This window comes from Pseudopipra pipra, chromosome 15, assembly GCF_036250125.1.
Source record: "Pseudopipra pipra isolate bDixPip1 chromosome 15, bDixPip1.hap1, whole genome shotgun sequence".
Lineage (NCBI taxonomy): Eukaryota > Metazoa > Chordata > Aves > Passeriformes > Pipridae > Pseudopipra > Pseudopipra pipra.
In genome coordinates, this window is record NC_087563.1 from 7,966,277 (window position 1) to 7,978,623 (window position 12,347).

The following is a 12,347-nucleotide window of genomic DNA, read 5'->3' on the forward strand; positions in this document are numbered from 1 at the left end:
GGAAACGAACTCCAGTCCACGTTAATCTCTTCACAGCCTGAATTTGCACATGGAATTACTGCCCCCACTGTGCCAAGCCTTCCCCACACTCAACAGTCAAGTCAAAGGAAAACCAGACATCCTTTCCAGTAGGGTTCTTTGGTTACAGAAACACAGTCAAAGCATAGGATGGATATTTCTAGGAGTTTAAAGGTTAAATCCTTGTCTCTTGTTCAAGGAAATCTCTGTGGAGAGGTAACACCACACCCTGGTGTTGTGAGATAAGAACCCAAACAGAACAGCCCACAACTCCATTTTTGATGGATGGAGGAGGATATCTGAGGACAAGGAGGTGCCTCATCTGTCAACACGCACCACCTTCGTCAGTAAAGTGCCTCTTGGATCTGTTTCCATATGGGCTGCGTTCCCATGGCTCCCACTCCACACCTGGAAGGCCAGTTTAAGCCATTAGCATTTAAGTGCCACGAAGTGTTGCATTAATGCGCAGCCACAACCCCTGACACGCTGGATGAGCAGGCTGCCCTCAGCTGATGGGCACGATAGAGAGGAACAGCAACACACAGGCGGCACGAAGACCTGCGTGTCTTTGAAGGAATTCTCATAACCACATTCTGGAACAGGATAATCCAGGCAGTCCTGTACTGGTTGCTCCACAGTTCCTTTCACATGCACAGCATTTTGCAAGCACCCAAAATCTCTGTCTGCACCTCTACAGAGTGGCTCTGCTCTTGTGTCACATTCTGGTAACATCCGCAGGTCAACACACAACTGGATGACCATATTCTGGCAGCTCTTGCTGCAGGTGATTGGGTTTCCCATCCCTGCAATAGCAGCTCCCAGCAGAGGTGGGCAGTGGGAAGCAGGTGAGCAGGCTGGAGGAGGACAAGGCTCCGCTCAGACTGGGAGCAACAATGTACATTTTGCTTCTGAAGAAATGGAAAATATTATCTATTTGGTCTCCGGGTGCAACCAGAATCAAAGCAGGGGTTCATTTAAGAGGGATCAAGACAGCTGGCACCTGGAGCTGGAGAGGGTTGTCTCAGTACAGCTTTCCCAGGGCTCAAGAGTCAAGGTGGAGGAGCTGGCTGGTCATCCCAAGCAAAGGTTTCAACAGGTGATTGAAAAAGGGAGCAGAGGCTGTCACAGATTCATCGAATCATGGAATGGTTTGGATTGGAAGGGGCCTTAAAGCTCATCCAATCCCAACTCCCTGCCATTGGCAGATATCTTACACTAGACAATGCTGCTCTGAGCCATGTCCAACCTGGCCTTGAACACTTCCAGAGATGGGGCAGCCACAGGTTCTCTGGACAAGTGAAAATTCAAACAGAAGAGGTTCAGTCAGGGGATGAGGAGGCCGGGGAAGCAGCCAGGCTTGAGCCCAGGCAGGTTGTGCCCTCTCCTCCCTTGGATGCTCTCAGGTCCCAACCAGGTAACACCCCGAGCAACCTGCTCTGAGCAGGAGGTTAGACTAGAAACCTCATGAGCTCCCGTCCTACCTGAATTACGTGATGGATCTACAATTCCAGTCTGGGACCTGGCTGTAATCCACAATGCAATCCTTTCCCTGAAATGCAGGGCAGCAGCCTCCCACACCTAGCCTCCTGATCTCTGAACCGCTGCATGTTCTAAAAGCAAGTGCTTGACTAAGCCCAGCACGTGCTCTCCAGCACTCTCTGAACAACTCCACGTATCCACACCTCACCTGGCTTCAATGAACATTTTCTGTGGTAAATAAGAACCTTTCCATGGATTTGGGGGGATTTGCTCAAACCAGTACCAGTCTGTGGCAGTGGGCTGTGCTGGGATCTGACACCCCACTTGCCACATGGACTTCACTCCAACTGCCAGAGCCTGACTCGAGCCTGGAGCACAGACACCCAACTCCAAACCACATGAGCTGTCATGGAACAGCCTGGGTTGCTCTGGCTCTGTGCACGGCTTCTCTCCGTGTCCTGATATGCTTTTGGCCACGCCAAGGAATGAAGGTCACAGGCTGGTGTCTTGGCTGCTCGGTGGTGCCATGTGTGCCATGGGAGAGCCCCCACGCCGAGCCAGGATGGGCCACACCAGCACCTGCACCCTCCGAGGGACCCGCTTGGAACCAGCCAACTTTTCGAGCCGGCAGGAAGGTTTGAAAACGCATTCAAAAACAAAAACTAACAACCTGCAAAACTCCAGAATCCCTTCCAGAGGTGAGGAAGCCTTTGGCAGGGCAAGAGCAAACACGGGGAACAGGGGCCACGCTCCTCCGCTCACACGAAACGTGCAATTCTCTACCAGACTGAGAAACGGCTGCCAAGGAGTCGCAGGACTCAAAAAGCCCTGGAAATCTACAGCATATTTCCTTCCACTGCTCTTTTTGCCATGTTTTCCTTTCAGCACGGCAGAGCAGCGTGTTTGTGCTGGCCAAGCCTACCCTCCTCCTCTCCACCGCACCTTCAAGCAATCCAAGCACAGGAGATACAGTATTACCTCAAATATTTAACTAAGGGATTAAACTATTCTCTTGGCAGGAGGCAGGAGCTGCCCCACAGATACAGCTCTCACACCGGCTGCCAGGTGCTGCGTGACAGCGGGATCTGCAGCAAACAATCTGCCCTGGGCTACCAGAAGCTCTCCGCAATTTTCTCTGCTTTTGGGGTAATATTTCTGCTCACCGGTTCCCGGCCATCCATTGCCTCCATCCACAGCCTCCGGTCTTCTTCCGAAAGCGCCTGCATGGTGATGACGCCCGGCCTGCAGAGAGAAAGGGGACGCCATAAATAAACTGCCGGATGGAAAGCAAAATAAAATAAAATAAGCAAAGATAAATTTCCCATGAGAAGAAGAGGGAAAGAGGACAAGCTTCTTTCTAGCCAAGTCCCAGCAAATGGGGCTGAGCCCAGCCTGACCTCTCCATCCCTGCAGGTCCTGACCAGGATCAGCCAGCAAGCAGAGGACATCTCCAATGACTGACACACCTTTCCAGTGGGTTTAGTGTAAGACCTGGATGCCAAATTCCTCCTCTGGCCCTCAGCCTGCCCCGGGCTAAGCAGGTCCATCCAGCAACAGAAGAAGGCAAGGAAGGTAACCAAGGAAGGTAACCAAGCAAGCAGGAGCCCCACACATCCCAGCCCTCCATGTCCCACCACCACCCCATGCACCAGTTCATGGGGGGGACCTTCTGCTGTGAGAAGCATTACATCCCCAGAATGTTGGTGCCAGCACAGCTGTGCCAGTGCCCTGACCCTGCCCATACCCTGCTGTCACAGGCAGCAGTGGCAGCGAGGTGATCCTGGTCTGTGCACCCCTCCAGCAGCAGGGGAGCACTGCAGGAGCCCTGGTTGCCCCAGGGTGCTGGTCCTGCCCCTGCCATCACACACACACAACAGCCCCGAGCTGCCCTGTAAATCCAGCCTCCAGAAAATGATGGCTCATTTATTGTAATGAGAAGGGGAAAGGCCTGAGCGCTGCGCACACAGCACAGGAGCCAGAGGACAGCACTGGTCCCGCCCTCGCCCGAGGGCCAACGCCACCTCCACGCTTAGGAGTGGACGCTACATCCTTTCCATGCAAGGAGTTAAACCTCAATTACGTGCTCTGATAAGCACGACCAGCAAGGTCAGGATGTATTTAACACACTGGAGAGTGTTTGCACAACCTCAGTTATGGTGCGTGTTTGCACTGAAGCCAGTGCTGTGCTCCCACGCCGTGGGCTGGCAACTCACTGCACCTCGCTTGGCTGCAACCTGTCAGGATTTCCATCTCCACATCCCAGTTCATCCCACAGCCAGCTGATCCCCACACACAGCCCGGCTACTGCTGTACCTCCTCAGCATCATGTCTTTGAACTGGGTCTCCAGCTCCTAAGGGGTGGCTGCATCCCGCGCCACTGCTGCTCCCCCCAGCAGGGCTGGGCAGAGCCCCCAGGCTCAGCCAGACAGTGAGATCTGTTCTGGGTGTCTGCTCTAGCCCTGCTGCTTCCTCACGGGCTATTTTCAGATGCATTAGCAGAGCACAGCAGCTATTCCTGCTGGAGGAGAGCAGGCAGAATCCCTGGCAACGGGGAGACACAGGCACGGCCCGAGCGTCGCGTGGCTCAGCAGGCTCGGGGGGGCTGCTGGTGCTTCTCTGCTCCTGGGGTTTCATCCATGGGAACTATGACACACCTCTGACACTGCTCTTCCCACTCATGGCAAAACACAAGGCTCCAGAATGGCAGACGAGTCAGGATCACTGCTCTGGGATACCAGGATGCCAGGGCACAAGGTGGGAAGAGTGATTAAACCTTGGAAGCTGCCAACCGCCTGCGGAGAGCAGGAGTGTTCCACAGAGTGTTCCACAGAGCACGTAGGCTCTGTTCAGAACTAAATCCTCAAAAACTGATAAAGCCTGGGAAGAGGGGTGATTTGCAACTTGCACTTCCCAAGGGTGATTCAGGAGGAGAACGTGAGCAGCACCAACAGTCTGCAGAAGCCCTTTGGTCCTTGATAAGAGCCAGTCCTCTGTTAGAAGAGTAAACAACAACGGGGGCTTTCAAGTAGTGGGTTTGGCCCGTCTTCTATTGCTTTGTGGCACGTACAGGCAAGGAACAGAGGATTAAACCCTCTCCTTGACTCAGCTCCCCATCCAACCCACCTAGCCACTGGCTTTCAGCACGTGCAGCAGCTCAGCATTGTCCCACCAGTGGATGCCGTGTGCTCAGCTTTGCACCAAGCCTGGGTCCAAGAAAACCAGACATAATGTGCTTGATCTCTGTTAATCCCATTGGTGAGTCAGTCAATACTCACTAGCTTAGTGGTTTGGAAGTTTACTCACTTTGAAGGGAAGAGGAAACCACTTAACCATTGCCCCATCTGACAGGGAAAATGCTCCACATCCAACAGCAAATATGTTCAAAACACGGCACAAAGCTCCTTGTTGTGCAGGTACAAAGCAACTGGTACCTGGGGAGCTGAATGGTCGCTTAAGCCAGGGCTTAAGTCTGAGTTTAAGCCAAGCTGCTGCTGAAGGCACAGATATCCCAGGTAGAAAGCCCTGGAAGGGCTCTTGCTCAGCTAGGGAGACACAGGAAAATAAAATATTGGGATTTATGTCTCTTTAGCTAAGACATTAAAACAAAGAATTTTAAACCCTCCATTTAGGGTACACCAGAGCAGAGTACCAGCAGCGTTTGGTCCTGGTGTGGCAGTGCTGGTATCTGACGTGCCAGGTTCCCTCAGAGCAGGGCAGAGGTGATAACACGAAAATGTTTGTTCTGAGTCTGAGCAGATAACAAACAACTCCTCTGGCTTCACTTCAAAGTCAGACTTCTTTACCAGCACGAGGGGAGGGGCCGCAAAATTGAATTAAGCCAAATTTCCCTTGCAAATAGCTCTGCCTTTCCTCCCCCAGTGTTTATTTGCCAGGGCACCCATTGCATCACTTTCCTGAGCAGAACCATCTTCCTGGCTGTGATAAATTTAAAATGCACCCACACATTACACCTCATTCATAATTGATGTGGCCCATGCCCACAGAGTACCCTGTGCTTACAGCCAGGTCTGATGGCTGGCGTTGGATCAGCCTCCTGCCTACACTGTCAGCATCAGCCCGCCTTGAAATACTGCCTGCAGTCAGCCTCATCCTCATGGAGTCCTCACCGAGTCTCCTGGAAGATCAACTACTTCCCAAAGTGTGTTTGTTAGATTAGGGATATCTCAGCTATCCAGCGATGGGGTAGATATCCTGCTGTGACTTACTTTTCCAAAAGATAAACAAAATGGATCTGTACTTGTCCCCTCCCCCAACAAATCACCCTGAATACTGGGGGTCATTTATACAGATAATTATTTATACAGGTAATACACAGCAAATACACATTATGCTGTGGGGCAGCTCCCATCCTCTCTCAAAACCTTATGTGGGATGTACCCAGATCCACACGGAGGAGCCTGCCAATCCCAGCCAGCCCACAACAGTGGCATCGGGACAGCAGGATGCCCTCTTGGATCTGTCATCCAAGATGCACAAACAGGAGTTCTTGTGTCAAACAAGATCAAGGACCTGCTCATTCATTCCTGATCTGCATCCTGCATTTCCACCTCCAGGCACCAACCCCTTTGCCTTCTTCTGGGATGCAAGGTGGAGATTTGGAATCAGAAGGAACCCATTTCTAAATGGAGTGGGTGCAGGAGGGTGAGACCACAGCAGAACATGGCAAACACTTCCCAAGAAAGTATATTTTCAATATGTTACAATCTAAAAACGGAAGATTTTTCCATATGAGACCACACAGGAAATTTGAATTTTCTCAATATCTCAGCTTTTGTGACAAACAGCCTGGCCTTAAGGAGCTGTGACTAAGCACGCCGAGAAAATGAGAAAGTCCAATAGCTTTTCCTTCTTCCAGAAAAACAAATAAATAAGGAAAGCAATAGAAACAGATAAGAACTTCCAACTCTTATAGCAGCTTATCACAGTGAGACAATCTAAACTGCTGGATGAAAACATGTAAGAGTGGATTAATAAGAGGGGTTGAGGGCTGAGCAGAGCCGAACGTGCAGAGATCTTCACGGTCCCAATCTGAGCAGAGCAAGGACCCCAGACAAGTCCCCACAGCCACGGGCCAGGGCAGCAGATGTGGACCCAAAACACAGATGAGGAAAGATGGAAATAAGGGGAAGACTGTGTTCCTGAATTCAGAAAGTCTCAGTGTCCGCGTAGAGCTTAAAGCACCACCAGTACAACAACCACCAGCACGTTCTGTGGGTCCCTGTGGCCGCTGACAAGGAAAGGAGCCTCATCCCTCATCACCAGCCCGCCTGTGACAACCCCCCAACGCTTTGTTTTAAAGGTCACTGGAAAGGCGACACTGGCAGAGGAGCAAGCACAAGTTGAACTGCACGTGCTGTCCAGAGCACCGGCGAGAGCTGCGGACACCAGCAGAGGTGGGGTCCCTGCCAGCCGCCCAGTCTCAGCACAGGGAAGTGGGGAGAAGGTCCTGCCACGGTCAGGGTGGCTCTCAGAGACATGCAGACCTGTCAGGTGCTTACCCAGAGCAAGGCCAACAGTCTTCCTAGGGAAAACCATCTGGTCAGGGGAATGCTTGGCAGGTGCCTGGCAGCTCACTCACCCCAAGGCAACCACGTAGCCATTGCCATGCCAATTCTTCTCTCAGGAACAGTTTCTCTGTGGAAAGGGTTGTCAAACATTGGAATGGGCTGCCCAGGGAGGTGGTGGAGTCACCACTACTGGAGATGTTCAAGGAACAACTGGACATGGCACTCAGTGCTCTCTGGTCTGGTTGACAAGGTAGGGATTGGTCACAGGCTGGACTCAATGATTTTGGAGGTCTTTTCCAACTTCAGTGATTCTGGGATTCTATTCTACAATCAGACTGCCCACAGAGCACAGTGCCAAAACCCCTCAGGAACAGCCCAGGGGAACGGTGGTACCTGCAGAGCTCACTGCCTTCATGAACGACCAGGAGACCAAATTCCCCATTTTGAAAACCTCCTGCTCCCATAAAAGCCAACTGGCACATAGAAGCACTTCGCTTCTGGCCCAGAGCAGTGACCTACATTATCCTAAATGACAAAGCTTTTGTCATCAGTCAAATGAGATACTCCTCCTCCTCAGGCTCATTTTGTAAGACACTGGCTGTCATCCCTGTTTACTTTGTTTACAAACCTGATTTAATATGCAGAGACTGCAAATAAGTTTAGTTAATGAAAAAAGAGCATTAACAGTAAAACACAGTATCCATCACACTGGAGGTGTATTTCAGCCAGACACTAGAACACCATTCTGGGGCTAATTTTGCTGTAACAAAGCAATAAAAAACTTGCTACAGTGAACAACAGAACTATTTGCCAACGCCAAGGCCAGGTTGGATGGGGCTTGGAGCAACCTGGTCTAGTGGAAGGTGTCCCTGCCCATGGCAGGGGGGTGGAACAAGTTGGGCTTTAAGGTCCCTTCCAACCCAAACCATTCTGGGATTCTGTAATTCTGTGACAAGGAAACAATACTGTAATAACAGATTAGACTCCAGTTTTTCATCTCAACAATGCTGAATCATCTTTACAGGAGAAAAAAACCACATTTTTCCCCCCCTAACAAGCTTAGTTGTTGCTATTTAGGGTGTTATTTATAAACTCCAGCCCTGCACCCCGTGCCTGAGTACCAGCTTCCCAAAATGCAACACTGACAACAAGCTCGTTTCTGTGCAATGCCTTTTTCGAGAAGGACCGGCCGAGGCTGCCACCTCCAGGCTGTACAGAGATCCAGGAGCTCCAGCTCCCGGCCCCTGTGCCCCTGTCAGCATAGCACCGGGATTGCACTGTGTCCCACAGCACCCTGCAAGTCAGCACGGACAGTCAGTGAGACACACACAACCTCAGACACAACCTGTCAGGCCAAAATGAAACAAACTGGAACTAAGCCAGTCCATGCACAGAGAGCTTAAAACACAACTGAATACTCTTTAGGAGAGTCTGGGAAGGAAATAGACTTCACGTTGTCCCCACAGCAACAAGTGACATGAGTAACTGAGTCACACCTGCAAAAGGGGAGAAGTGCTGTAAGTCAAACCCAGTGCATATGGGAGACAGAAAAGCACCTTGGGCATGTTTGCCTTCATTGTATCCAGACTTCCTGCATGGGGCTGAGGAACAAGACATCAACTTTCTAAGTTCTCTAATAGTAGAGACAATAATAAACCACCAAAAAAAGCAGCAAACTATCCCAAAAAAACCCAGCTTGAGGTAAAAAAGCCCACAGATCAGCCTTCTGCGTTTTGTGAACACAGGCACAGCTCCAGCCAGTCCTTGGGCAAAGATACTCCATCATTCGTGGTCCCACACTTGGGTGGAGAGTGTGAGCTGAAGTTTTTGCCTCTGCTCGGGTCCTTATGCTGGAGATGATCTCCTCCAGCATGAAATGGAAAGTGATGCTTCCAGAGAGGAAAACTCCCTGCTGTCTGAGCCTGGCTGCCCTCTGGAGCAGCGGGATGGTTCTCCCAGGTGAGCCCCAGCACCTCCAGCTGCAAACAGACCCCTCTGCACCATGAGCTCCAGGTCCCCCACGTCCCCAGAGCCTCACAGTGAAGCCAGGTCAGGCCTGGCAGGGTGGCTGCAGGGTGGCACCCACACACTGCCAAGCCCCAATAACCCCAGACTGGCAAGAAAACCATTCCTTGACACACAGGGCTCTGTAAAACAGGCCAAACCCTGAGAGCCAGGCAAGGTGAAGGTGATCTCCAGCAAACCCTGGCACTGACAGCATCACCCAATGCTCTGATGGTGCCCAGATCCATCCCAGGAAGAGGGAGACAGGTTGACCACATCACACTCTCTTTTAGACATGACAAAACCTGTTGTTTCCTCTTCTTCTTAGTTTATCTTGGGAATAATCAATATTATAGATATCTAATTAAAAATTCTGATAACCAAAGTATGCAGAGCTACCTGTACACTGGGGAGAAACAGCCTTTTCTTTCAAGCATCCTGCTCCCCTGCCCTCTTGGACAGGAGCACATTCCTGCAGCAGGAACTTGTACATGAAAGGAGCAATTCCTCAGGTGCCGCTCCCCTGCCATGATTACATGGAGCAGGCGGATTTCTGGAGAAGCTCCTGATCCCATGCCTGGCAGGCTCCAAACATCAAGGGAAGGCTCATTTGCCTCTGAACATGCTACAGAAGAAAACTATTGTGGCGGTTCTATTCTTCTCCTCCCACTTTTAGTTTGATTTTCACATTATAAAAAAATATCCTCAGGGCAGAGGAAAAAAAAAATCCCTGTGTCAGCTGAAATACTGCAGCTTTCTGGAGGAAAGCACAGCTCCAGAGAGTGGGAGGCAGCCCCGGGTTATCTTATCCCTCAGCCAACACAGGCACAGCTCCATCACCCCAACCCCTCCCTGTAATGGGCTGGCACCGAAATGCTGCCGAAGCACAGGCTGGAAAGACACCGTGGGTTTTTCCAGCATTATTCAACACCTCGGATTTCCATGAGCTGGGGTTTTTCCAAGACCTCCTGGGCATTCCTGCAGAGGAGAGGACAGCTGGACCACTGACAGGCAGAAAACTGGGAGGACACAGACACTGAGTGGCTTTGGAGTGGGCTTTTGTGAACTATGTGAACTTCCTGCAGCGAGGGAGATCCAAGGCAGTGACTAATTCCGTTTGGAATACAAACGCCAGCCTGGCTTTCCTGTTTATATACATAACCCATGCACAATGCTAATAGATATGGTAACAGGCTCCCATTCCTAGGTGCTGCAGAATGAATCCACACATATCTCTGGTTCAGCTGCTACATGAGAATTCACAGCAGGAGCATTTTACTCCTTCAGAAAAAAGAAGTGAATCGAAAGTGCCCAGAGGCACGAGCCAGACATCCATTATCTGGTGGACCAGCAACAGCCGTGCTCCAGCACAAAAGCTGACCAACACATACCCAGAGCTGGAAAGAGGCATCACATCCCTGCCAAAACACTCACAGAGCATCTTTTCCAGACTGACAAGCATTTCCCTTCTGTGGCCAGAGCCTTGCAGAAGTGCTAAAGCAACATAAAAATCAGGGAGACCTGAGTAAACTCGGCACCTTGTAAACTTAAGCACCAACTCAATATACGGAGAGCACCTGGCTGAGAGAGAGGTGTGATTCCATGTATTAATGCTTTCCATTCACAGAGGATATGACTAAAGGAGAAGAGAGACATGGGAACTGCACAGGAAAGCCAAGTGCAGATGAGCACAGCCCTTCCCTACACACGGTCACCGTAACCCCGGGGGTGTCCTCTCGGCACTCACCGATCCACAGCTTCCACATCAAAGCAAAACCTCTTCTCGATCGAGTCTGTTTTCCGCCGTGTGCAGGATTTCAGGGTAACGGCTTCGTCTTCTCCCTGAGAAGAGACAAAATCGCAGGTGAGGCCAAGAACACCTGCCTGTCCCCAGCACCCACCGCTGCCAATGAACAGGTTCAAACCAGGGGGGATTTGGGAACATCACCCTGTTAGAAATATCTGTTTATACCTCTGACATAAGGAGTAGTCTTTTCACTCTTGTTTGGCCCAAAACCTTTCAGGAGGAGCCTTCCCTTCAGAATGCCCTCAACCAAATCTGTGCATTAAGCATCACACAGCCCATGCTTCAGGCAGGCAGGGAGTGCTGAACCACAACTTCTGGGCAAAGCCAGCTTTATTTTCCATTGCTGAATGACACACCATAGACCTGGCTGTCAGTTTTCACTCCAGGCTGCATTTTTGGCAGCATTCTGCACACAAGGACTCTTAACAGGAGCAAACATGCCTTAAAATGTTTATTATATAACAAAGCAACGACAAAATCATTCTCTCATCCAGAGAATGCCTCTCTGCATCCAAGTTGTACTGGATTTCCACAGGCTGAGCAGCAATCCTGCAGGATCCATGTGCGCTGCTGTCCTCTGCTGGAGGAAATCCTGGCTCAGCCCCTGCCAGCACAGACATTTCTCCTGCAATTGTTAAATTCCACTGATGATTCAAGAGAAAATGAATTCTAAAGGAGTTCCTGGAGACGGACACTTTTCTGTGTTCTCTGTGCTGTTCCTGATGACACCTTGGCTGACCACCCTGTTCCCTGACATCCTCATTTTTCTAGGAAATATATTTATAATCACAGAATCGTTTAAGTTGGAAAAGACCACTAAGATCACTGAGTTCAACTGTTCCTCCAGAACAGCCAAGCCCTCCAGTAACCCATGTCCACATATGCCACAACTACACATCTGTTAAATCCCACCAGGGATGGTGACTGCCCCTGATTCTTACACAGAAACATCCCACCCCACCATCAGACAATCAAAACACTCTCCAACACACAGTCCTGCCTCAACATCTCCTCTCCCTTGCTGATCCCTTCTAAAGAGTTTGCAACCATCCAGTTGTGCCAGTCATCCTACCATGTCTCCGTGATGGCAACTATGCCACAGTTTTCCTGCTGGCTTCTAGCACCTCCTGTTCCTTGCCCATGTTGCAGGACACACCACGTTTTGGGGGAAGAAGCCCTAACTCCTATGTGACCGTTCTCACATGCTTCTGTGGTTTCTAACATATGAATAAGCCTCATGTCCCAGACAAGGAACCCAGAACAAACCCAGCTCACAGACCTGAGAGCTCTGTGCAGTGCATCTCCCCAGGGTTCAGCAGAGGCCACCTGCCCCTGGTCCTCCCAGCCTGGCCTGCTGCCAGCACCAGGCTGCTCCCACATTGCCCAGCTCCCTGTCCAGTATTCAGGGAATGCCCCCGCTTCTATCCCACTAATATCCAGCTCCAGCCACAGCTCAAAGCACAGTCATGAGTGGCTGATACCAACGTGCAGTGTCCTGTGTGACCCATGAG

The 12,347-nt window shown here is 50.8% G+C and overlaps 1 protein-coding gene across 3 annotated transcripts in view; it reads right to left on the reverse strand.

Moving 5' to 3' along the window:
- The window catches only part of ARHGAP26 (Rho GTPase activating protein 26), a 116,368-nt gene that overhangs the window by 75,621 nt on the left and 28,400 nt on the right, over positions 1-12,347 (reverse strand). For all 3 annotated transcript variants that reach the window (XM_064671654.1, XM_064671655.1, XM_064671656.1), the window contains exons 10-11: positions 10,777-10,871; positions 2,661-2,739 (exon numbers count right to left, since the gene is read on the reverse strand). In XM_064671654.1, coding sequence (XP_064527724.1) covers positions 2,661-2,739; positions 10,777-10,871 — 174 coding nt within the window. The remainder of the gene's footprint in view (positions 1-2,660; positions 2,740-10,776; positions 10,872-12,347) is intronic.